The 26,320-nt window shown below is 41.6% G+C and overlaps 1 protein-coding gene and 1 long non-coding RNA gene across 2 annotated transcripts in view; one reads left to right on the top strand and one right to left on the bottom strand.

Moving 5' to 3' along the window:
* The window catches only part of SLC30A8 (solute carrier family 30 member 8), a 27,089-nt gene extending 5,714 nt beyond the window's left edge, over positions 1 to 21,375 (top strand). The window contains exons 2-8 of the mRNA XM_037381736.1: positions 2,696 to 2,904; positions 6,829 to 6,975; positions 11,389 to 11,542; positions 12,060 to 12,249; positions 12,813 to 12,918; positions 15,238 to 15,372; positions 16,369 to 21,375. Of these exons, the coding sequence (XP_037237633.1) occupies positions 2,696 to 2,904; positions 6,829 to 6,975; positions 11,389 to 11,542; positions 12,060 to 12,249; positions 12,813 to 12,918; positions 15,238 to 15,372; positions 16,369 to 16,514 (1,087 nt within the window). The 3' untranslated portion in view covers positions 16,515 to 21,375. The remainder of the gene's footprint in view (positions 1 to 2,695; positions 2,905 to 6,828; positions 6,976 to 11,388; positions 11,543 to 12,059; positions 12,250 to 12,812; positions 12,919 to 15,237; positions 15,373 to 16,368) is intronic.
* Positions 15,386 to 26,320, bottom strand: LOC119145337. The gene is made up of 3 exons (XR_005103393.1): positions 26,151 to 26,320; positions 21,049 to 21,790; positions 15,386 to 16,220 (listed from the first exon to the last, which is right to left on the bottom strand). It is a non-coding gene; the product is annotated as an uncharacterized LOC119145337 (long non-coding RNA).

Below are 26,320 nucleotides of genomic sequence, written 5' to 3'. Positions count from 1 at the left end.
CGCCACCTCTGCCAACTGGGCCATTTTTATTTAGGTACCCTTTAGACAGAAAAATGTGACATTCGTGGGTTTACACTGTCTCTGTTTGCTTTTACATCTGTCAAACAAGATCTGTGGACAGTGCTTTCCTATCCTTTGTGTTACTCTGAGGTTTTGGTAGCTGATGGAGAGACTTGAAGATTAAAAAAGGGAGGGGGATCACAAAGCGACCTATTTTGTTAGCAGCAAGGAAAGGATTTGGTGGCTCAGAAATATGCAGGGGTAATTTTGGCATCCCTGCCCTGACAGGCTGTTGAGATGATCATGACTCATGTCGTTAAGATGATTTTAATGTTCAATGCCAGCTGATGAAAATTGAGTTAAAGGGAAATTAATTTTACATGCAAACTATAGAAAAGCATTACAAGTTAACTCCAGAGAGGGATCATGAGAAAGAAAACCTTGCATACCCTGATCTCCAGGGGAAAGTGAGAGAACTACAGTATTTCATTCAGCCATCTGGAAGGAATCAGTTTGTGGTACCTTCTGAGTCTAATTCATCAGGAAAATATTGTACATAAGTGACACAGCGCACATGAGGAGCCTGATGAATGTAAAACTGAAAGACTGGAGAAGGACTGGCTAACAGGGACCCTGGCTGCCAGATGGGCAGCCCATTCCCCAGGCGGCCCAGCTCCCATTTATTTGTTGTTGTGGGGAAGATAAATGAAAAGACTGACAAAGGGACTAAGAAAACTCACTGTCTCCAGGCATCAGGCATTAAATCTGACCAGTTGCTCTTTCACACAATCTCCTTACGTACAGGGGGAACCGGTCGCCTCTGCTGAGCAAACAGAGACCACATGCTAACCTGGCTGGGAAACAGGCTGACTCAGGGGAACATGTTGCATCCTTGGAACATCTCAATAATATTTAGAAAACCAAATCCATGCTGATTATCTACAGTTACAAGGCTTGGCTGCCTAGTTGGGTCAGCTCTTCTCCTTTTGCCAGTACCTCTGTGGTGCTGGTGGATGCAAGGGGCTGAGGCATTCACAGCTCCATGGATTAGGAGGCTTTGCCTCCTGCCCATCAGCGCGATGTGTGCTGCGGGGTACCTGGCAGGACTTCGGACCTGCTGAGCAACTGCAGCCCCCTCAGGCTGCCCAAAAAGGCAGCTGGAAAAAGCTTGTGATTTCAGTAAGATTTTTTTCTTGACATCAACTACTGCAGATTGGCGGCCACCAGCATAATTTCTTTCCTGTAAGATTTTAGGCATCTTGACACTTTGATAGACAGCGCAGAAACGCTACATGAAGTCACCAAGATCCATGTACATCCCAGAACACAGGTCTCCTTCACACAACTGAAGAAACAATACTTCCTGGTCCCAAAGGGAAGTCCTTGGTCAGAATGGGGAAAGAGACTGTTATTACTGGGGCAGTTAAGCTCAGCCCCACATCATGCCCCCAGGCTAATTCAGACTCAGAAAAAGCAGTGGAGTTTGCTGCATCCCTGGGCAGGCTTGCAGACCACGGCCCTCATGCACAGACCTCACATGGCTGTAAAATGTGGCTACCTGGCTTTTACACACATGCATCTGGGCAGAATTCACCTTTTGAAGTCACAGTGTGCTCCCACAAGTCTCAGTATAGGGCAGGGGATGTTCTACCAACAGGGTTATCACCTTAGGAGCAGCTGTGGCAAAAAATGTTGTATCTGGAGAGACATAATGGTTTTCAGCTGAGCCTCCTGGGACAGAGTTTGGGGAGGGGTTGCCATTTGGGCACTTCTCAGTTGAGAGGTAAGGAGGAGGGAAGGTGCTTGTTTACCACCTGGGGGAGTCTCTGGGCTGCTCTAGTGAAAGCACCAGATGTCATAGTCATCCAGGAGCTCCTGCAGTTGCAATGCAATGTGCGTGGCCCTGGATCTCTCTACCACCATCCCATATTTCCTATGCAAAAGCCCTGAGAAGGGCTGCACTGGGTTTTTGTGGCAGAGCAGATTTGGTTGGGAAATCACTTGTGATGGAGCAATGCTCAAAGAGCCACTTCCACCAAACTTCTTGCCTTTCTATGAAATCAGTGGCAGAAAAGGGTCAGCATACTATGGAAAATTTAGTTCTTTGATTTTTTTAAGTGCCTTTGAAATTTTTTGGCTAATATTTTCTGTGCTCAGGCTCTGCCAGAAGATCAATAGTTTTCCTATGTGTGTGGAAATTCGAGATAAAATAGTTCTGCATGCAAAAAGAGGAGAGAAATATCTTTAGTCAATTACATTTGAGAAGAAGTAAACTTTTTTAAAAGTAGTCTTCTTGACAAAGCTGTTATGAATAAAAACCTGAATTTTTCCATCGAATTATCTCCATGCTATGCTAAATTTGGTTATATTTGCATGATGTATGACTTTTTGAAAATCACACGGTGTGCATAAAATACACAGCCTAAGAAAGTCACTTTGTGCTTCATAAACTGCTAAATGATGTAGGAGAGCCCAAAGAGCAGGGAAACACAGCCAAGCAGTCATTTCATGTGCAGCTCCCTTCTGCAGAGCCCTGCTTGTGCAAGCAAGCCTCTTCTGTGACCTGCTCAGCTGTTCCCAATGCTGCTTTTATCCTTCAAAAGCATTAATTACATAGTTTCTGGGGATGCAGGGCTAGAAGCCCAAATAACCAGGGTTTTTCTTTTTTAACCTTCTGTTTCTTTCAATCCTGAAGGATAAGCTGGCATCAGAAGAACTTAAATGAAGAGAGGCAGCAGCAGGAAGCAGAAGTCACTGAAGCTAATCCAGCGCATCACTGTCACAGCTACTCACAGGCCTATGAGAACAGGAAAAGGGAGCAGCAGCGAGCCAGGAGGAAGCTCTGTGTAGCATCAGTAATTTGCGTCTTCTTCATGATTGCTGAGATTACAGGGGAGTACATTTGCTCCGAGAGAGCTCAGTTTGTTGCCCAGCACAGCCGTATTCATGCCCTTTTGCACACACTTCGACTGCAGGGACCCATGATGCACAGAGGTGAACCCACCTGGGATAAAACAGCATTCCTTTCTCCCAGTCTTTACAGGAATTGTGGGGTTTTTTTAAGGTGAAAATATCAAAATATTTTCATATATCCATTTAAAGATTGCAATCTGGGTAGGAATACAAAGATCAGTTAATGGTCTAAACTGTTCTCCCAGGTCTTTAAGCCCAGCTGAAAGTGGCTAGCATGTCTTAGCATCCTGTCACAAAAGGTTTCTAATAAACTGGGTTACATTTTTTTTGGAAAGATTAAAAGATTTTATATATTTATCCAGGCCAATGAGACCTCAGCACTGATGAAAGCTGCTAGCAGCAGGACCTGATATTAAATGCAACAGTCTTTACAAAATCCAGGGAAATCCAGGGCCAGATTCACCATCTGCTTTTCTACAGTTAAGTGAATGTATTTATACCAGGGCACGTTTATCTTTTGAATTGGCCTGCTGGTGTGTCTCGGGATCAATGGAAGATTATTCCCCTGTCTAATTAGCTTTCACTTCTGGACCCATCCTACAATACCCAGTACAAGTACTTGGCTCACTGATAGAGCATTAGCTTTCATTTTGTCCAACTGATCTGCTCTCCGCATGGCTTCTGTGATATTTATGCCTACCTGATAGTTCCTGGCTCTTTAATTGCCACTTCTCTGCAGTGAGGTGAGGTGAGGTAAAGGGATGAGGAATCCCACAGACATTTGTCACATGTGCCCCAGGGGATGTAACAAAAATCAGCCAGGAATGCCTCTGAAACCCATGTTTTCCCAGCTTCTGCATCTCTGGAGCCCCATGAAAATGAAACAGAAAGGCTTTGTCTTCCCCACAGGTGAGAAGTGGAGGTACTGAAAGAGCCGCTGCATTTCTGCTTTTTCCCCTGGCTGCCAAAGCCAGCAGGGACTTCTCCAACTCTTCCCTCCCACGCGCTGCTTCTGCATGAAGCCCCTTGTTCGTAGGTCATGTGCATTTCCTCCATGAAAACCGGTGCACACCGCTAATCTCCATGCAGTAATTTCCAGTGCCAGAAGTAATGTATTATTAATAAAACCATATCATCAGTACGCTTAATTTTGGTGAATGCGGCAATGCTAGAGGATAATTGGAAGGACAGATGATATGTTAACTAAATGTTTCATTTTGCTTAATGAATCATACAGCTTTTTTGCAGTGACAGCTTAAGTAACAGGCTTGAAGACCATTTTGCTTCAGACCATTAAACTTTGACAAACCAGTTACTGCAGTTACAGACAGCAGTCTATGGAGATTTTTGTAATTACGAACCATGCATTTAATTTTTTTAATCGTTAGGCTAGACTGCCTGAGCCTGATGATTGACCATTCAGTGACTGACAATTTCTAGTGCTTTGTGATATACAAAGCTATAAACATCCATTGTAGGTAATAGTAAGTCATAAAGGTCACTTGTTGGGAGCAATGACACAAAGAAATAAAAGCCTATAATGATTACACAGGCTTTACTCTTGAAAATAAAGAATATGTTCCCTTTCCTTCTCCTCTTAAGGGCAAATGGCTTTCGTGGGCATAATTACGCTAAACAAGAAACAAAGCTGCATCACTCTCAAAGAGGTTGAAAAGTTGTGCTTCTTTGTATCCCTAGGTCTTTCCGTGATATTTTTGCCCAAACCATCTGTGCTGGCCCTTACTGCTCTCCCAAAAGGGACACTGTTGGCTGAGCCTGATATACCAACTGTCTCTGAAAGACAATTATCTTCTGTTCTTCTAATGCAGATCCATCAAAATCTCTGTACATTTGGAGATACCAGTCAAATTGACGACATCCCGTGTACAGCCTTGATATGAAAGTGGTTTCCAAGGATTTTTAGTGGCTAAGGACCAAATGTGGCTTTCAAAGTACTTTATTTCCATTTGGGCACTAGAAAGAGAGGCAAGCCCCACACGTGTCCTCATGTCAAAAAGGAATATAAAGGCTTGACCGTGCTGCTAAGATAAGCAGACTGAGATCTCAGAAGCTCACCCAAGGCATTAGTTATGCCAGCAATACATAAAACATTAATTTGCCAACTTTTTTTCAAAGATGACAATCTAGAAGCAAGCTCTGGTAATGTCCCGCAGAAGATGGAAATACACTAGCCAAAATGCAATTGGGTTTTGCAGGCAGCTTGTGCTCTATATATTTGTTTGCTGAAAGATAGCTGATGCCTTGGTTGTTAACATCTGTGCACTGTCAGGCAAGCCTGCTTCCCTCTGCTATGCAGAATTGCTTACCACTTTAGAAACAGCTGTCCTGCAAACAGTGAAAGTCTAAGAGCTGGGTCATGACCACAAAGTATATGTGCATTTACACCTGGCCATGTTCTGGGAAATCCCTATTCTGTTGAATTTTTCATATTGCTGCAAAGAATGAGATGCCCCCAAATTCTGCAGTCATGCTTGCTGCCTTTTGGGAAGCAATTTTCAGACAGTTTTAAATGATATGTATAGGGAGGAAACATAGAAAAATAATATATCCCCTATATGTGTGATATATAGTCTCTTGTGGTGACAAACCATACAGTATTAGGTATTCGAATCTAAAATCTGCATATGGGAGGAAATTAAACAGACCACCCTGCTGGCATGAAGCCTTTTCATCTATAAGGAAACAAGAGATATGTCTACAGGTCTCTCTGGCAGTGGTATCTTGCCAAAGTTTTGAATGAGGCATTTTATGACATTTTAAATTGATTTTCATATGGATTGTGGTCAGGAGAAACAGGTGAGCTGAAATTAATTAAATGACTGAAGGATGGAAATATATCACCAAACACAGAGACTAGATGTTTTGGTTCTATTACTTCACATTTCTGTTTTTCTACATTTCTACTCTGATGAAAAGGTTCCCCTGCCATAACAAGTTGGCAGGACAGCTTTCTGCCTGTGTTCCTTGTCTTCTCCTGCAGCCACTGGCACCTGGGGTAGTTTAGAGCAATTTTTTAGGGGGGTTTTTTTTTTTGGATTTGCCTTTAACCCTGAGACACGGTTAGAAGAGTTTGGCAAAATAATGATATTTGGCTTACTGGGTAAAAGAATGTGGTTTCAGATTGCCTAAAATGGTTTGGGGTTTGGGTTTAGGGTGGGTTTTTTTTTCAGAATTCACATGAAACTGAAGCCCCTCAAAGTAAAATGATATTCAGCCACAATTTTTGAGCTCTAGTAGGAAAATTAAATCATGCATTACAGATGCAAAATGATAGATTGCTCCTGTGAACACATTTTTCTCTATGCCATCACCAAAACAGTTGGTTGTTTATCCCAGCTCTTCTACTGGGACCTTTCCTTTTATTCCTGTTTTAGTGTTGCCTGTGACAAATAAACAGTTGCGCATCCAGCTGTCCAAAACTCAGGAAGAACATGCATATTTTCCTATAACAAATAGGAATAAATTCCATAAACTAAGTCTCTGAGGTTTTGTACATATATAAACATATCAGTGATCTGTGAGAAGATAGTGGGGGGATAGTGGAAATGTGATCCTTAATACTGCTTTTCATGAAGAAATCTGATATTAAAATAGTCATAGTAAAATAGTCCAATAGTAACATAACCACAGCACTAATATATTACAACTCATCGTCCTTAGGGCTCTTGATCTCTCTCAGACAAAGAAATTCAGCTTTTTTTTTTCCTACTCATTCATACCTTTCACTGTCTGAATAAGGTACAAAATGAAACAATCTTTGAAGAGTTTTGAGTCATGTGTATGATCACTGAAAATTGAGTGTTTCCTTTGAATCACAGCAAAGAGTTCTTGAGTTTGACCTGGTTGACTCAACCTTCTGACCAGAGCCGTGATAGGGATGTGTGTTTCACACAGGTGGGCAGATCGCTGGGAGCCTGGCGGTGATCACCGACGCGGCGCACATCCTGGTGGACCTGACAAGCTTCCTGATCAGCCTCTTCTCACTGTGGCTTGCCTCCAAACCTCCCACCAAACAGTTGACTTTTGGGTGGCACCGAGCAGGTAGTAAAATTGTCACAATGTGAGCATGTGGAATGGGAAAGGGAAGTCATCGTAGGCAGGAGCTAGAAAATGTGCCGATGTCCCACAAAGGTCTGTAGATGTTTAGGGGTAGCACACTAATGCCCTCAAAGCCTCCAGGACACACAACAAAGCAAGCTAGTGAACTTCTAAGAAGTAAAGAGCACAGTCATCTCTTATCTGCAAACGTATCTTTCAGTTCATTATTCAATATAGTTGTGGGCTGGTGCTAGCTTTGGCTGAGATAAACAGCAACTTCCCTCAGTAAGTATGAGGAGGACCGAGCCCTCAATCTACTATGAAACACAAGCTTCTGTAAAAGCAGCAATACCCATAAAAATTAGGATCTACTTCATTTATAGAATAATAAAACAATTCATTAAATTATTTTTAAAAAGACAACAATGTTATATTTGTAGAAAAGTGAGATCCTTTAACATTTACCATTTTCTAAATCTTCTCCCTGCACATCTCTGTATCACTGCTGGTTTTTATCAGGTGGAAGCACTGGTAGGCTTTTAAAGTTCTCTGTCCTCAACCAAAATCAATATATTTATGCATGACACCTAACAGCAAAAGCTTTACAAACACAAGTGCTTCTACAAAAGGCAAGACATGAGAAAAATTTTCTGGGGGTATGATTCTGTTTGAGATTTAGACACCTTAATATCAATGCCTACACATACGTGAGCACATACAAGCACAGGGTCCAAGTTTCTGATACATTCAACAGAAATTGAGACTCTGTTCAGCTGCCTAAACATAGAATTCTAGTGCTCCATCCCTAGGGTGTCTGAGACTTATGCATGGGAATGGCAGCTGTCACACAAGACCCACGGGAGACCTCACAGGGTAACAAGCACAGGGCCAGAGCATCTCAAATGCCACCAGACACTCACAGTTTAGAAACTCAGGTGTGTTCCCAGGCAGTCAGTGGAGCAGGGAGCTGTGTGAATCACCATTAATCTGATGTCCATTGCCCACAGAGGCAGTTTAGACATTTAGCTCACACCTACATGTAGACATCTTAATTTAGTCATCTCGGTCTGGAAACAAATCCCATGCTGTGTGTCTTAGGGTTTAATTTAGTTGCTCATGTGTAAGTGATTGGTGCTGTTTGAAATGCCCTAACACGTTCCACAAAGTGTCCAGCTGCCACTCTGGAAGTCATCTATACATCTTGTGCCAAGCCATACATGGAGCTGTCAGTGTACCTCAAATGGCTTTAGACACCTGTACACCCGAACTGAGGACTCAAATGATAAATACTTCAAGGTTGTTCAACATGAAGGTCCAGAAGCAGCTTTCTGAGTCAGGATGTCTGTAGGCCAAGGCTGCCTGTAGCTGCAGAATGTACCAGGAGAGACATATGCCGTACTCATATTGTCTTTATATTGCTCCCCAAGTATGTTCTACCAGCTCTGCTGGAAACAGGCTGCTGGGTGAGGGGGAGGTTTAGTGTGACAGAAGCATAGCTGGCATTATGTAGACAACACACAGCTGAATTTTGCAGCCTTAGAAAACTACTACTTACCATCAGTTGATCCATAATTACTTTTTGTGTTTATGCTCTCTTAGCCTGTGAAGAAAGGAAAGTGAGAGAAACTCCTGTCTTGCTGATGTAGGCAGGTTTAGCCACCTCAGTCTGTGTTAGATTTTTTAGGTTTTTATTGTTGCAATGCAGAACTTCAAAACCAATCCTTTATTACATTTTTATCCTGGTAGCAGAGAGAGCCTTGCATAAAATGTCAGTGGCTATTTAATTGCATTCCATGATAGTTATCCTGTTTCTTGGGTTTTTTTCCCCAGCTGTATTTCCAGTTTGATATGCAGGTGGATGCTTTAATAGAGTAGCTGAGGGCAGTCAGGTGGGTGGCAGTCACTGTGCACTGACTACCAAGGTCTCACAGCTGCAGCCCTACATGATCTTGGAAGCTGTTTTTTCACTGGTTTTCTCAGACTGATAGACAGAGTTTGTCATGCAAAGACTGTGTGTGACAGGGCATAGGTTTAGCAGAAGCCATCTGAATGCCTCCTGTCCTCTAATCCAGAACCAGGGAGCAGAACCAGCCAAGACAGCAATTCAGTGAAATCCTTTGGGTGTGCAGCTACTTTCAGCAACATGGCTGGAAGCACAATATTGAATGAAACCGATAGTGTGAGCCAGACCTATTTCCAGGCAGGAAAGCTGTCCTGGTTTCGGCTGGGATAGAGTTAATTTTCTTCTTAGTACCTGGTACAGTGCTGTATTTTGGATTTGGTATGAGAATAATGTTGATAACACACTGATGTGTTAATTGTGGCTAAGTAGTGCTTAACTCTAAATCAAGGACTTTTCAGTTCCCCATGCTCTGCCCGCGAGGAGGTGCACAAGAAGGTTGGGGGGAGCAGAGCCAGGACAGTTGACCCGAACTAGCCAAAGGGATATCCCACACCGTAGAACGCCATGCTCAGTATATAAACTGGGGGGACTTGTCTGGGGCTGCCAGTTGCTGCTGGGGGACTTGGCTGGGCATCGGTCAGTGGGTGGTGAGCAACTGGATTGGGCATCAGTTGGGTTTTTTTCCTTGGTTTTATTCCTCTCTCCCTCTCTCTCCTTTTCATTCTAATTGTTGTTGTGATTGTAATTATTATTATACTTTATTTCAATTATTAAATTGTTCTTATCTCAACCCATGAGTTTTACCTTTTTCCCGATTCTCCTCCCCATCGCGCTGTGGGGTATGTGTGTGTGTGGAGTTAGGGAGAGAGTAACTGCACGGTACTTAGTTGCTGGCTGGGATTAAACCACAACAAAAGGTATCTTCAACCTCAATTTCTTTATCCCTGGTATGATTCAGAGATTCCCAAACAATCCTACACTACTGTTTGCTGCGCTCTGTTAGTGCTAGTAGCGCTGAAGAAAGGTAACCTCTTGAGTAAGCCTTTAGTACTCCTGAACTGGTCTGTAAGCTTAGCTAAACTTTTCCTAAGATACTACATTGAAAAGTAATATGTATTTTCACCTATGTAGCTAAAGATGACCTCTAACATAACCTCTAACTCCGTTGTGGAGCATATGTGCACATGCACACAGATATTCGTACAGGTGTTCACAAAAGCTGCTGGCTCCTTTCATGCCAATGATAGCATAGCCATCAACACCTTCAGCTGGGCAAAGTCTGCAGGGTTTCAATCTCTAACTTGCAGAAAATACAAACACCAGGTATGCTTTATGTTAGTTTTTCTCTATTTTTAAGCTAAACTAGGTTTCTCTGTCAGTGCACTTTAATCCATTACTTGTCAGTTTTAGACAAAATGGTTATTTTCATAAGCGTCTGAAGCCTGGGCTGCTGCAAAAGCTCTGACCCTCATAAAATATATTCAGAATCCTAAGCTGAGTTTCAGCTGTTTTCATGGACTGACAGTGGAGGTCTGTGCAAGTGCTTTGCTCTTTCTGGCTATCTACTGCCTTTTACTTTCCTGTGAGCTTTCATTTTCCTTGGTATTTTCTCAGTTGGACTCATAAAGCGCAACATTTACCCATTCAAGTCACACAGCAATTACTGGTTCCACATCCTATTAAAAACATGCTGTACGTTCATACGAACATCCCTGGACCTGTCCTATGGCAGTGCAATAAAAGGTGGCCTTGGGGACCGGATTTATTTGAGCCCAACTCAGAGCCAATAGAGATGAAATTAAATTTTACTGCCCCAGGGAAAAAATAACTTCCTTTATCCTCATCACTGCTGGTGGCACAGAAATGATTTTGTGGCATTGGCAGAATGAGTCCCAGGAGAGGGGAAGGAGAGGTTTTGCTGGCAGGACCTTGCTGGGGGCTGTCACTGCCTTTCTGAAGTGTGAAGTGACAAGAAGTGTGCGGAAGCAAGGGAGGTTTTTGGAGGGGGATTATGTCTGCCAGTGGGTTTGTGTAAGCAGTGCCTCTCTCCGGGCTGCCAACCTCTGCTCCCGGGACCAAGATAATCTTGTTGGGGAAGAGGGGTGGGTTCCTGGGGTCTTCACACCATGCTGCCAGAGCCAGGCAACTACATAAGATGTAAAAAAAATTGCTTTTATCTTTCCTTCACATTACAGCTCCTTTTGCTCCTCCCCAAACCCCCCAAACTATCTTTTTCATCTCTCCAGTTTCTCCAAATGCTTCATGAACTCAACACTGGAAACGGGAAAAATGTAGGAGCAGGCAGAACAGGGTAAGACCACCACATACACAGGATTTTCTATGACCAGAAAGGATTTTGGCCCATTCTTTGTGAGCATCAAAGCTGCCAACATACAAGAAGTAACTCTCCTGGCTGTAAAGCTCACAAATGTGGAACCATTACCATCAATCTCTTAAACTTTCTTGCATTTCTGTTATGACTCCTGTTAAAATCAGATTGTTTTAATCCTTAGAAATTCTGGGAGCTCTGATGTCTGTGCTAATCGTTTGGATGGTGACTGGTGTGTTGGCATATTTGGCTAGTATGAGGCTGCTACACCCCGATTACGATATTGATGCTACGGTGATGCTCGTTACCTCTGCTTGTGCTGTGCTTGCCAACATCCTGTAAGTTACTTTGTTTTCCTCCCCATATAACTTTTGAGCCTTGAACTTGCTGCTGTATTTCAATAAAAAGTGATAGATATTGGCCTCAAAAATATTAAGCATTTATGAGTTTTGTGAAGATGCGGAAAGGGGTAGAGAAGAGAGATCCTGCTTCTCAGTGAAGGTTGCAGTTGCTCTCCTTTCTGTTAGCTGTCACACGGGGAAGGGAACAATGAATGAATGCACAAGCTCCAGGAACAGATTAATTGGCACCTCAATTTTTATTAGCTATTAGAACATTCAAGAAGTCTATAGAAAAAGAGGCCTCATTAATTACGCCGTTCACGGACTTTCCTGTTTGTATGCAAAACACTGAAACACCTAGGAATTATCTGCTTAACCACCCTGCACTTTTACTTATCATACCTGATTTTGCTGTTCAGCATTCAGAAGTGAAAGGGGTGATGATGTGAGTGACATCATTGCTGTCAGAGAGGCAGTAACCCCACTGATATTTGCAGCTTTACATCTCTTGCAGACTAAGCCTGACTCTGCACCAGAGCAGCCACGGGCACAGCTGTGGGGACCAAGCCAGGGAACACAGGTCAGCCCCTCTGGAAAAGCCAGCTCTGAGCAATGCCAGTCTGCGGGCAGCCTTTGTGCATGCCATTGGAGATCTCTTCCAGAGTATTAGTGTGCTAATTAGCGCACTTATCATCTTCTTTAAGGTTAGTGTTATTAGTTCACTTGCCTTCCTTGCAATTAAGTATAACAGTTATTTTCATAGCATTGTTACATTAGGTACTATGTAAATATTTTCTCTGTCTTAATGATATACATTGTAATTTAGTCAAAGACAATTATACTTATTCTTTGGAACTGAAATGACTGTTCACTGAGTGAAGCACTTCTTGGTGTTTCAACTGCAAGGAGGATACTTCGGTGTCTCTCACTTTCTTCATCTATAGCACCTTCATTCCCTGTGCTGAGGCTCCCTAACTGGCAAAGGAAGTCAGCACTCATTCTGTATTAGAGGGATGGAATATTCATATATAGATATATATACACAGACACACACACACACACACATATATATATATAAATACCTGGTCCAGTGGAAGATGCCCCTGCCCATGGCAGGGGGGTTGGAACTACCTGATATTTAAGGTCCCTTCCAACCCAAACGGGTCTAGGATTCTATTAATACATTATTCTTTGAGATTAACTAATGTAAAATGGCAATAACAGACAATAATGAAATTAACAAAGTGATGTGTTCATATTTTTCTAGCCAGAATACAAAATAGCTGACCCAATCTGCACATTTCTGTTTTCCATCTTTGTTTTGGCAACCACCATCACCATTTCAAGGGATATTTTGTTTGTGTTAATGGAAGGTAGGACTTGATTTCAGAATTAATATAGCTATATCCTGGTTTTTTTCTCTTCCTTTCTCCATACTGCTTATACTCAGTGACAAAAGTATAATATCACACTTCTGCATCAGTTTCTAATATTTTTATTATTCTGATCATAGTTTAAACATAATCATAATTCTAATAAAAACTGTGTTCTACCATTGCACTAGAAGATTTATACATATGCCACTTGTCATAAAAATCTGCGTACTGGTGTTTTGCTAATGAACTCCCAATGCGTTCCTAAAACTTGAGTTGCTTTTGTTTGTCATATGTGTAACATTGCTTTTTAACACCCTTTTGGCATAAGAGACGTCTACTCGCTCTGTTCATTGTGTAATTCTTTTACCCATGTGAAATAAAAGCCTTTGCCAAAAAAAAACCCAAACAAAAAACGAAACAAAAACCCCAAAACCAAAGAAAAGAAAAAGGCTGCGCTTTGAACTGTGTCTATGAAATAGACTGAGTGCAAGAGGCAGAAGTTTAAAAGATTTTTAATTACGTCAGTCCAGAAAAGCAAGCCAATGGAGCCTTCCAGTTGCATTCAGGTGCAAGGAAATAGGCAATTCTCAGCACATCAGCAGCGAGAAGAACTAGGCTTAGCAATATTTAATCCTGTCAGCTATGGGCCTGAACATTTGATTTGCAAGGCCAAGTGACTTGAGCAATCATAGCTGTAAGTTTTTGCCTCCCTTAGACTGGATAATGTAATGTAACCTCTTTCTCATGCTATTAAGACACAAAGATTAAAGGGAGAAGTAGCTCTAACAGTGTCGGTTTGGAATGGATATGAGTTACTCAGTGTGACTTCTTTTTCACTTCGCACCTACTTCTGTTCCAAGAAAGAACATTTCCAATCTTGTTGTACAGTAAAGCTTCGTTCTAGGCTTGGTTTGCTTTCAGTGATCATGAGATAAGAGATACAGTTGTGTAGAAGTGTACCTAGACAGGGTGCAGCAACTGACTGTGCCTTGGCTGCCAAAAAATCAGGTCTCTTGATGACTGAAAAACCCCCACAAACCACCAGGAAAGCCTGGCAGCCCCTGACACTCAGGGGTCTCTCTCTGTCTCAGAGCAGTGATTCCCAACTCCCACAAGCAGTGCTGATATGCCCAAACTGGCAGTGCTCTGCTCCCCTCTGCGGCCAGCTCCTTGATGCTGTCCTTCTGGTCTCTGAAGCCAGTCTCCTACCTCATAGGTAGCATATTCTGTCCAGAATTTTCTGAAGAGAAATTGGGTGTTGGAGCTGGTGTTAGAGGTGGCTCTTACCCCATGTATCCAGTCTGTCCCAGGGTGTCAGCCCCACAGCCCCTGCGACTGACTGCATTATGCAGGTACTGACTGTCCATGTCCATCTCTAAAGAGCTTGTGCATGTCAGCATCATGTTCTACTAAGTCAGTACTCTGTAATAAACTTGTAATAAATTGATAGGACCAAGCATACAACACTGAGGTCATCAACGATTACAAATAATTGTCAGTTATGGTATGAAAGACAAAATTACCGATACTGTGCTTATCATTATTATACTTCATAACTGGTGATATTAAAAATATGTTTCAGTTTACTGATCCAAGTGAAGCATGATGAGCATAGCCATTCATGTGGGCATAAAGGTGCATTTTCAAACTCCTAGGTCTCACTCCAGGGAAGATCCAAGTTAACCAAGTTAAATTCCTTGGTCAAATTTGGATTTTAATTAAACTCTGAATTCCATGTTGCAACTCACCTGATCACAACCGCCCTCACTCTGAATGAGGCCCATCACCATCATTGTCTCTTATAAAAAGGCTCATCTAGGAAAACAATCACTGATCTACTCAGTAACTAGACCTGAGATTTAATGTCACCTAAGATTTCTCAGTCTTTTTTAAGTCTTTAATCTTCATGTTTGTCTTTCCCTCTCTGCTAAACAGATGCTTCTCTATTGTGTAAAGGTACTGAGGACAGAATCCCTCAGAGGTGCTCAGGTGATGCCATAAAATCTGCACTCACAAATGTTGTTGGTGCAAAATCAGGATGTGATCTGGCTAAACAGCTCACTTCGCTATGTAAACTGGACCCTCAGAGTATCTACTAAGGCATGCATGAGTCTCATCCTTCCACAGAGAAGTATAAAAACAAGGGATAGGATTAAATTTCACAGTGAATTCTGAATAGTCAGGCTCTCCAAAGCACTGAATATTTTTATAAAAATTACACATCTAAGTGAATAAAGGTTCATGACACATTTTCCTCTAATGATCATAATTCTTATCTCTTAAGAATATTTTTTCCCACCAATTTCTCCTTTTAAGGAACATCAAAAGGATTTGCTTATGATGCAGTGAAAGCAAGAATTTTAGCAATTGAGAAAGTGGAGTCTGTTCACAACCTTCATCTTTGGTCTCTGACAATGAATCAAACTATTCTATCTGCTCATGTTGCCACAGGTCAGTAAATTTCTGTAAACAGGGAGTAAGTATTCAGCTGCTGCCTAGTAAAGGTCAGTCTCTCCTGACTGGGATACAATTGACTGTATATCTATTGCTTGTTAAAACAAATGTCATCATTTTGCTGGAAAAATGACATCAACAACAGCTCTCAAATCCTCCTCTCAGAAATCTTGCCAAAACAGCAGGGACTTCTACTTAGCCCCAAACTCGAAAACTGAAAAGGCTGCGCAGCAAGGAAAAAACCAAGAAAATATTACAAATAAATCAGAAGAATTAGACCCAGGCTGGGTTTTTCTCACAAAATCAAATGAGTTTTGGAGTGGATTTGTCAAACTTGAAAACTGTTGATCCCAATAAGAAAAACTCATAGGGCAAATCTGCATTTCTAGCTGTAAAACAATCTTTGAAACAGCTTGGAGCATAGAGGTAACTCCAAGGGGAACAGCTCATATTTAAAAATGTTTGTTTGTTTGTTTGTTTTTAAATGTAGTCTTTATCCCTGTTGACAAATTTTCCACCACCCAGATCAATTTTCTTTTGCTTTTTACATGTTAAGGATTATTTAAGAAAAAATTCCACCTGTGTTTGGCCAAGAATAGGCTCAGAGGCGAAGTCCTCTATGTAGTCTTTGCTTCCCAAAAAGAGTGGGTCTGTCAGACACCCGAATCACTTGGCACTGTTGCTACTCCCTGACTGGATGAAGTCATCTTTATTAAGTATTCCTGCTTTCCTCCAGTCTTCTGCCAAGTTGAATTTCTTTGGTGATTACTCTTAGCTCAGCTCTTGCCAAAATTGCATATTCCAACCACATTTGAATGAACAAACTTTTGCTGACATGCAGGTTCCTGGAAGGAGGATAAAAAGGACAAGAAACACTTCTCAAAACAAACTTCTTGTTGGAAGTTTGTGAATAGTTTCTGTCAGTAAACACTTACCCTTCTGTAAAGCATTATATTATATGCATTTTGATTATTTTCTGTTTGGTATCTATAGCAGACACATCAGACAACCAGAAGATTTTGAGAGATATTACCCAAGCCCTGTCTGAGAACTACAGCTTTCACTCCATCACCATTCAGATTGAATCAGGGGATGACCAGAAACGAGACTGCTTCTTTTGTCAAGAGCCCAGGGATTGAAGGGGGCAGTATGCTATACAAAATAGCAATTACTCCTCTTACAGGTCAATGGAGACTACATGTGCTGGTTGCATGCAATGTATTAACAACAAATGGTAATTAACTGAACTAAAAAGCCCTGCCACTGTGAGTGGTGCGTGAACTTTTTTTTTGGTACCACCTACCAGGAGAGAACACGTATTAGGTCCATCCATCAGCTAGATTACCTGTCCATCAGCAGTTACTTTGAATTACAAGAGAAAATATCTGAATTATTCTTGACTAGAGCAGCAAATTGGCACTAAAGCAACATTTAAGAGTGCCTGTTTGTAATCACAGGTAACAAAAAACTAATCAACCTTCAAATTATCAGCAAGCCAATTATCACAAAATCTAATGGAACGGAAGTTTCGTGTTAGCAAGGCTCAACACTTACTCAGGGTAAAAGAAAATATTTAAATTAGTATGGGGGATGAAGATATCTGGGAAAGAAAGAGATGGTGACATGTGCTTTCCCTTCCTATTAAAGGAAGTATCAGATGTGCACCATACTCTGCAGTGTGGATCACAAGAGAATTCATTCCATTCACATTTGGCAAATAGACCTTTGTTTTTTAGCTAGCCCTACTTATTTTTCAGCTAGCCCTCAGCCAAACTCTTTTCCATTAGACATGGGCAGTATTCTCTACTATCAAGACACCACCTAACTCTTATTGCATTGCATCATGATAAGTCATGATGGAACATTTGTAGTGGAGTTTTGGGTGTCCATGTCACAAGGTGCCACTGCATTGTGACAATAAACCAGACTGGGTGCTCCGAGAAAAGGTAAAAATAATTAGGACAAGGAAAGTCTGGGAGCCATTGTGAACATCACATCTGGTGTCCTTCACAGTATGGCCTGTGGGGTGTTACCCAGTGACGCTACATCCCTGACATTATATCAGATGATTCAAACCCCCTTTAGAATATCACCCAGCCATTCACTGTACATGGAAGGGACTTGCCTCTCTTTCAAGCAGCTGATTCCCACATTTCCCAACAGGATGTGTTAAACCTTCCTCTTCTGCATATCTGGCCATTGTTACTGCAGAACCAGGAACAAAGAGCCAGGTCTGGCTGCAGTGCCTCTATTTTTGTCTATTCAACTGAATTAAACTCTCACCTGTTAGCAAAAACAAGGGTTGCACTTCAAACTGCACGCTCAAGTGCTCCTTCACAAAACAGCTTCAGTTCTGCCCGTGGTCATAACAATGCAGCTTCACGAGCTTCACTGCAGAACCAGGCATAATGTTTTCCCACTCTGCGGTCCTCACTCCAACAGCTATAGGGCTTATTTTACTAACAGGTTTGTTAGAACAGAATAAAGTATGTGATACCGAGTGGTACTGAGTTTCTATGCTAACAGCTGGAAAGAGTGTTGTGTTATTGAGGTATAAAGAAGCCTTGCTTTTTAGGGAAATAATTTTTTTTTATTTGCAATAAGTTCACATTAGTTTTCTACTTCATCATCCTAAGGAGATTAGAATTTATTATTAGGGGCTTTTGGCTATGGATAATACATAACTATGTGATGATAGGTTGATGTATTAAGCTGGCATTTGTTACCTGGTAGGGGAACAAGAAATTATTCTGCTTTGTGGAGGCATCTCAGAAGGTCTTAGTCAGGTAAACCTCCCACTGAAATCAGATAAGGTGCTAAAACACAACACCCGCTAAGAATTTCATGAGCATCTCATTATTTACTGGCTTGAAAGAACTGAGACCATAGCAGTGGTATTCAGTACAGCGATAAAGCCAATTCTTGCCCTTTACAGCTGAAACTCCACAAGATAAGACACAGATAAATCAAAGCACAGTAAGAAACCCTGAATGAAGAAATTACCTTGTATTTTGGCCAGTTTCTCTGCTGGTATATTTGAGCATAGTTGCCTCCTATCAAAGACGACTCAGCTATGCTTATTAAGTAACCTGAGCATCTTTTTCATTAGCTGGGGAGGACAAGTTAACATTGTGGCCTTCATATGAAAAACTATCTTTCAAAATGTTTTGAATAAGGTTAGGACACAGACCCAGATATAATAGGGAATTTGGGGGAATACTTTTATGGTCAAGGACAACATAAAGGATAATGAGTGGGTGACAGAAGCATCCGTATAGGACACAGATTCAGTGCTGAGATTTAAGCTGAGGTGGTGATAAAGACCAGAAGTTTAAGAGCAAGCGTTTATATTGGAAACAAAAATTTAACAAACAAGTGACATGTTCCACCAAGAAAGCTACGCTAAGTAGCAGAGCTGTGGAAAAACCGGACGGAAGCAACACAAGAGGAGCTGGAAAAAAAGAAGATTCAGCAGCCTGGACCAGGACTGATGAGGCTATCATCCAAGTGAATTGAAAGGATGGGGAAGTCTTTCAATATGTTTTGGAAAAAGTAGCAGTGAAATATACAGATATGAGGAAAGAAGGAATTAATCCACAATAATGATCCTTAGTGAAAGGGTGTGGGGGAAAGTTATAAGAAAGAAGGTTTAAGAAGGAAGTGAGGTAGCAGCTGCCATCCACAGTAATCCTGATGATCCAACAGACAGGCATGGGGAGGAAGAGGAGAAGTTTGGGTTCGTTACAGCAGTAGTCCTTGTATTTCAGAAAGAGTTTAACCATGTATCTTTAGCAAAAGCTAGAGACACTGCAATTGTCTTTACTTTCTGTTGTGGAATTTACTCTAGCAGACTACTGGAGCAAAAGTGACATGATGGCTTATGAAAACCTAAGGGAATTTTACTTAAATATGATAGGTTGAAGATGAATTTAGAGCAAGTATTTACCTGTAGTTATGAACATTGCTATAAGGAGCTGAATCGTTAATGCTCCCACTATGTATATAAATGCAAAATGTGTATTTGTTCTTCACCCCAGTCTAGTCTGATCCTCAGTGATATTATCTCGGTACAAGGTTGTTTTCAGAATACTGTCTGACTGGCTGAGGAGGATTTCTGCAGAAATACTGTTGTGATATACCGAAGCCAGGTCTGGGAAATTCAGAGACAATTTCCAGATGGCTCTGCTTTTATTAACTTTACAACCTTTTGATTGTTTACAGAATACCTGTAAGAAAATTGACAACAATTTGCTACCTCTAATTCATTCTTGGAACTGCTGTGAAACAGAAAAGTATTTGTTGCATAAACGGTCTATTTTTCATGTCCAACCATTTCTTGGTGAAGTTCAGTTCACATGGGCAAGTACATAGCTTTATTGGCTAGCACTCAAATTTTACGTACGTAAGTACACTCCTTTTCCCCTAAATTTTAATGTACTCATTTTGCAGCTTGTAAATTATACAGTTCTCCCTTCCCCCAAAAGCACTGTCTCTTTTTTACTTTCTGTGACCAAAATCTAACACACTGAGCAGAGCCTAAGAATAAGGAGTTTGCAGAAGCTCAAGACTTTTTGGAGTAGAAGCCACGCAACAGGCAAATACAAAGCTAAACTTTCCTCATTCAGCACCGACGAAGGGCCTAAGTGCTAATATTATGCTGAGATGACCATCAAATAGCGACAGAAATATTTATAGTTATTCAAACTGGAAACAGTTAAGGCATGAATCTGTCATTAGCATAAATGGAACAGTCCCTTACTGTAGCTATAGCTGTAGACACCATCCTGTGTTCTCCTGTCTGAAATGTGAAGTGGTTATGAGAACTGGATGTGCAACTGAGGATTATGTTGCCCACTTAGTGTGAGACGTCATGACAGTAAATTATCACCTCCAGAGGAAGTCCAAACAAGATGTCTCAGTCCTGTCCATGGCAGCAAATGTTGGCCTAAGCAACAAGGACTGTGCAGGTCTGCAATATCATTCTTACCAATGTCAAGAGGTTACATCAATTTTCACTCTGAGCATTTTCTCCCCTGTTGTAAAAGCTAGCATGCTCCAACACACCTTCCTCAGTGCCTTTCCCTCACCATAGCAGAGATACTTTCCTTCCTTTTTCATCCCTGTCAACTATTGTCTCCTTCTAGCCTCTGCTCTTCTAACAGTTGGACTCGATGCTCTTCAAGGTCTTTTCCAACCTAAATGACTCTGTGATTCTATTCTATGATTTTTCCCCATTTGCCTTTTCTTCAGCAATGCCTCAGCCAGCCACTTATTCAAATTTCAATGCCAGCATGATATTTATCACATATCCTTTCTGTTTATACCCCTTCCTATTCCTCTTCAACCTGTGTGGTTAGATAAAAGCTCCTCAGAAAGAAACTACCTTCTGCTCCATGTTTGTTTAAAATATGGTATAACAAACCATCTTTTTTTCATTTGAGTCTATCATTAGCACAATAATAACAGGGACTTTATAAAATCAAAGAACAGCCATTTCACACATCACGTATTGGCCCACGTCAAACACCACTATATATTTACTTTGTGTTAAAGTTACTTAGAATTTTCACAGCCAAAATATTATCTGCTCCACATCCAGCTTAAGGTACTCTTTCACATTCTTAAGCCTGCTGATAATCTCTTTCAGCTAAGAAAAATAAAATCCTTTCCCACCTGAGTACACACAGTTTAAGAAAGAAAGGAATTAGAGACATCCAGTTGCTGAACTGCTTCTTCCGACTTCTCTTCCTTTTGCTCAGACTTTGTGTTGGTGCCTAGCAAGATTGCACTGCAGCAGAAGAAGCTTTGGAGAGCAGCACAGTGAGAACAGTGGCTGGCAGGGAAGCATAACGAGGGATTTTGACATGGTTACTAGCACACTTGCAGAATTTTCCACCCCAGGTGTTACGTTGATGAGAAATACATCTGCTTTTCACTACAGTCTAGAGGTTTGACTTCTGATTTAAAAAAAAAAAAAAAAAAAAAAAAAAGGTATGCAAAGAAATGAATGAACAGGGGTTAGAAAGGTTGGATTGTGAAACACTCCTGGTGGCATCAGAGGCATTTTACCCCACGCCTCGCACTCTTCTTAAACAGCAGGGCTCTGTAGCTTTGTCTCCCAAACCGCACCGCCACCCGCCCTGCTGTGATGTGCTGTCTGTCCTTACCAGACGCCACAGAAACTGCCATGGCATGCAATGAAAGGTGTCCTGCTGTGACACATGCCATGTGACTCCTCGCATGCTATAGCTACAAGCTTCTCAACGATGGGAGCTCCTCCTGAACTGCATGGGCAGAACGAGCATCAAGCCTTTGGTGAAGCACTGACTTCTTTTTTCCTGCTGTGTAGTTATATTCTGTAGTAATTTTCTTCTTGGAGACTGAAGCTGACTGGAACAGTTCACGTAGCTTCTGCCTAAATGAGAAAGAGCAAGAATTCATTAATCATGGCACAACCCACTAATCCGCAAAGGCACTAGGCACTCTGGGCTAGCTCCTGGTCTAGGCAGTAATTCTGATATCAAAACGCCTGGAACCAGTGTGCTTCCCACCAGCAGTGTGCAACCTGGATCTTTAACTTTCGGTTCCTGCCCTGGTGTCTCATGTGATGACAGGCAAGTGCTAGCAGTGCTTCGAAGGATGTGCTGCCCTTTGAAGGAGCAGCAGAAACTGCTGATCAGCTTAGGAGGACATCACACCCAGCCCTCCTCTGTCACAGAGGCTTTTGCAAAAGCAGATCCCTCATAGGAAGCAAGAAAAAATGATAAGGGCATAAATGGGAAATCCTGTGGGCTTCAACGGTATCACCTGGGAAACGGTTGGGAATGAGCTGCATTGCTGCACTCTGCCTGCAAAGGGGTGTGCTGCCCTTCAGTGTGCGTGAGAAGCAGTGACAATTCCACAGGAGTGCCAACAGAAGAGTGTGGATGTGGAATGAAATTTAACAACTCCCTCTACCCTTTAAACTACACTTACAGAATTAAATGCAGAATCAGAGATCATAAAAAAAAAAAAGTTCTCTTAAAAAGAACAGTTTCAACTTTCTCCGAGTACTTTTTTCACTGTGAGTGTTTTTAAGAATTGATCGGGCACAGTCATTCCTACTGCATGTTAGCAGGGAATAGTCGGTCATCCATTAGTTCCCCGCTGAGCTTCAGTTGCAAAGATATGGCTGAAAGCTGGTATTAACTGTGACAGAGAGGCTTAAGAGTTATATAGGCTTCACGACTGTATAAAAGACGTGAGTCAATAAGGCTATTCAACAGTAGTTTCATGTCGTTAATTTGTATTCTCCTAGCACGTAGGGTTTGTAGCAGGCACAGCTTAGGTTCCTGGGGAAAGAGATGGTCTCGGCCCCAAGAGGACTCTGCTCTACTAGGGCTGGACAGACAAGAGAGGGAGCACAGTGAGGAAAACCAGAGTGATTTTTCTGAGGTCACACCTGAGGTCCGTGGTGGAAGCCATTTTACAAACCAGCTTTCTCTGTGCCTGCTTTAATGCCCTGCCCAGGAACAGACACACAATCATATACCTGTTAGCACTTACCTGTGCGGACTGGGTGGCATTGAACAGCTACTTTAGTGTTATGGGAAGGAAGAAAGGAAAATCAGAGAGGACCCATCCTTAACAAAGATGACACCAAACACAAGACACAAGGAGAAAAAAACCCCACCCAACCAACCTTCTCTTAAAGCTGCTACTAGAAGTGTGCGTTGGAACACATCACCTACATTTTCTTGAAACTCTATAGTTTATTTTTTAGTGATGTGCCCACTGAAGCAGGCTGACTTTGAGGACAACCAAAGGTGTGCCTTATTGCAGGAAGGCAGAAGGGAGAAATTTGCTTTCCATGAGCCCTGGGTTACATCTCCTGTATAATGTCCAAGCAAGGGAGTGAGCCTGTGTAGTGACAACATAGCTAGTCAAGGAGAGAGTCAGGAATGAACGCAGTACTTGCCTTCATCCAAACAACATAAAACCCATTTTATATTTATCACGGATATGTCACTTCCCTTCACTACCAAAAAATGTATTGAAGACCTACCCAGCCAGGCATATTGCTGAGCCTGGGCTGCAAGCATGAGTCACTTTTTTTTTACTAGAAACAAGAAAAATGAAGTTTTCTTTTTATGATCCACTAAATGGTGAGAGGAGACACCCTGTCATGGAACAATAAATTCAAGCTAAAAATACTGAGGCCAGAAGAAAAAGATTTTATCTTTCCTTCTATAATTCTTCAAGCAACTTTTAACTTTCCCCAGAGTATTTTAAGCCTCAGCTAACGCAGTGTTTTTCCATATAGTATTTGCCTGTAGAATACTATATTTTGTTTCATCTTGTCACTTCTGTAATTCTAATTCTTCTGTAAGATACAAATACCTTTTAATCATGCCTGGGTTATTGTAGTGGAGGTGACATCCTACTGAGCACCTTGCCGTAAAAACCCACATTCCCTGGAAAGGAGAGCTGCCTGAAAAGCAGACTCTGCTACCATGTTAGGGCAAAGGCATGGAGGAAATGACTCCTGGCTTTCCGGGTGCTGTCTGGACAGGTCTTGCTTCTCTAGTGTTGCTGTGTCCCTGAGGGGCACATTTGTAGCTGGCAATTAGTGGACGGTTCTCAGATGTCTGAAGTATGAACCCCACATCCCCAGGGGAGTTGTTTCCCTGCTGGTAGGTTGTACAGTTGGGAAGTCCCAAGGCAGCTTTCATTCCTCCTTGTCACCCTCTCCTTTTGTGGTGACCCTGCGTGGAAACCACTTGGGCATCAGCCATGGAACAGGATTTCAGCGTCTTGGAAAGCCACCACCAGGACCTGGTAGGATTTCCTCTCAAGCAGCTCGTCATTCACGGCGAACCCCAGGGATCAAATATGTTCTGCATAGCCACTGCACCACATCTCATTTACAGCTTTCCCTTCTCCAAAACACTGACCTGGGCTAAGAGAGCAATGAAACACTGAAGAAAACATTTTTTAAAACATCAGCGGAATTATTAACTACTAAAAAACAGCAAAGCACTAAGAAGCTTCTTTGATTATTTTTCAATTTATGTAACAAAACATTATTGAGAGGAAAGAATATAATCAATACTGAGTAGCACTGTAGCTAGCTGTGCAGCGGTTAAATGATAGAAATGGATTAAGGTGACAGGAAAAGTCAATGCAGCCTTAAATTAAAGGTGAGAAAAGTCAATGAAAAGTCAAAGCTGGTTAGAGGTCCATCAAGTAATAGAGGTTAAAGCTCTGGTCAGTACAAAGTGCCTCAGTAACCTTACCTTATCACTGTAGCTCTGTTTTACATGCTTGTTCAAAAGAGTAACTGGGTATATGTTTGTTCTCAGTTTGAACCATTAAACCATTTTAATTCATTGGGTTATTTCAAACAGAATTTGCAAAAAGGGAGAACTTTGGGGTTTTATCTTTTTTCTTTAGGGAATGAAAAGGTGGATTTTTCTCTCTGGGTTTTACTTTAACTTTAGAAAAGTCTTTTTCCCTGAAAGAATCTACAAACTAAACTCACTGGAGAACAAACAGACTTGTAATGTTACTAGTACCAGGGGAGGCACCTTTCGCTAAATAAGGTGGAGATACTTTTTACTTGCAGTTTTAGCTTAAATTGTGACTTTGCTTTGTTATATTAAAACAAACAAACAAAAAAATTAAAAAGGAGAAAAGTCTGCTGCATTCCAGCAACACCTCTGCCTTTATTTCTCTGGGGTTTAGAAATCCTGATAAACTGAGAAAGCACAACCTAATATTGCTCTAATTTCTTAAACAGATTAGCCTGTGTCTCTGAATTCTGTCATGGTACTTAAAAACATAGGTACTCAACAACCTTGGTGTGCTGTCAAAAGTCTCTGCTGATGAGTTCTTGAATTATTATACTCTTACTAGAATACAAAGCTGACCAGAAAGGACTGGAAGTGTCATGGCCAGTTTGTTATAATTTATAGGCTAACATCTTGAATAGCAGTTAAGATTCCAACATTTCTGAAACTTTGACGAGTTCATAGCAGGAACTAGCTCTGTGTTTTGCTAGTAATGAGGAAAAAACATACTGATGAGGAGGGTTGGGTTCTAGATCTTCAGTTGCTCAAAGGGATGTTTTTGTAGCTTCACTTTTGATAATGCTAAAGCTTCAAGCTATGTGTCAAGCTACTTTTTAGTGTTCAGTCAGAGACGACCTGGAAAATCTGTTTTGTCTGTCTTGCAATTGCCAGTACCCGAGATGTCAAGCAGAGCTTTCTCTTGCTTTTAGTATCTCCCAGGTGTGTAACAGAACTTGAAAGGGTTTGCATCTCTTGCACCCACTGATGCCAGAGGACAGGTTGCTGTTTCAGTGCAGGCTTTGCTCCCATGATGCTTAACACTCACTCACTTGGTAGACCGCTGTAGTAGTTAAAAATTATATGTTCTCTGCTCAAATACTATAACAAAGCTGCTTTACCTAGGCACAATCTGCAGTGTGTGAATCTGCCCTCAACCTCCAGGACCACCAATAGGTGTTACCTCAAAACACAGCACTTTGTGACATGAAATAACAGTAAATCCATGCTGAAGTATGTATACATCATGTCTGTCCCTCTCTGCAGACAACCGAACTTTTTGTCAAGTAGGGGAAACTGAAATCTCTGCCATCACAGAATACAGGTAATGAGGCAAATCAGTTAGCATACTGGGCAGAAATGTTGGTGCTGCCAATGTTCAATTCCAGTTTTCAAACAATTCCTTGCACCGCAACAGCAGGAGATAAACAGAGTTACAACAGAGCTAACCTTTCACTGTAGTCTTTCCAACTTCGCTGACTCCTCTGAATGGTGTGGTTGGAAGTACAACTGCGCATGATGTCAGCTTTTATTCCAACAGCCAAAGAGCTCAATGCAGAGGTTGTCTAGTTCCTACAGAAACCTAAGGGAGAAGAGTTGCAGGGAGAAGCCTAAAAAAC

The sequence above is a fragment of the Falco rusticolus genome, chromosome 3 (genome assembly GCF_015220075.1).
Source record: "Falco rusticolus isolate bFalRus1 chromosome 3, bFalRus1.pri, whole genome shotgun sequence".
NCBI classification, from domain to species: domain Eukaryota; kingdom Metazoa; phylum Chordata; class Aves; order Falconiformes; family Falconidae; genus Falco; species Falco rusticolus.
This window is presented reverse-complemented; position numbering and strand designations above follow the sequence as displayed.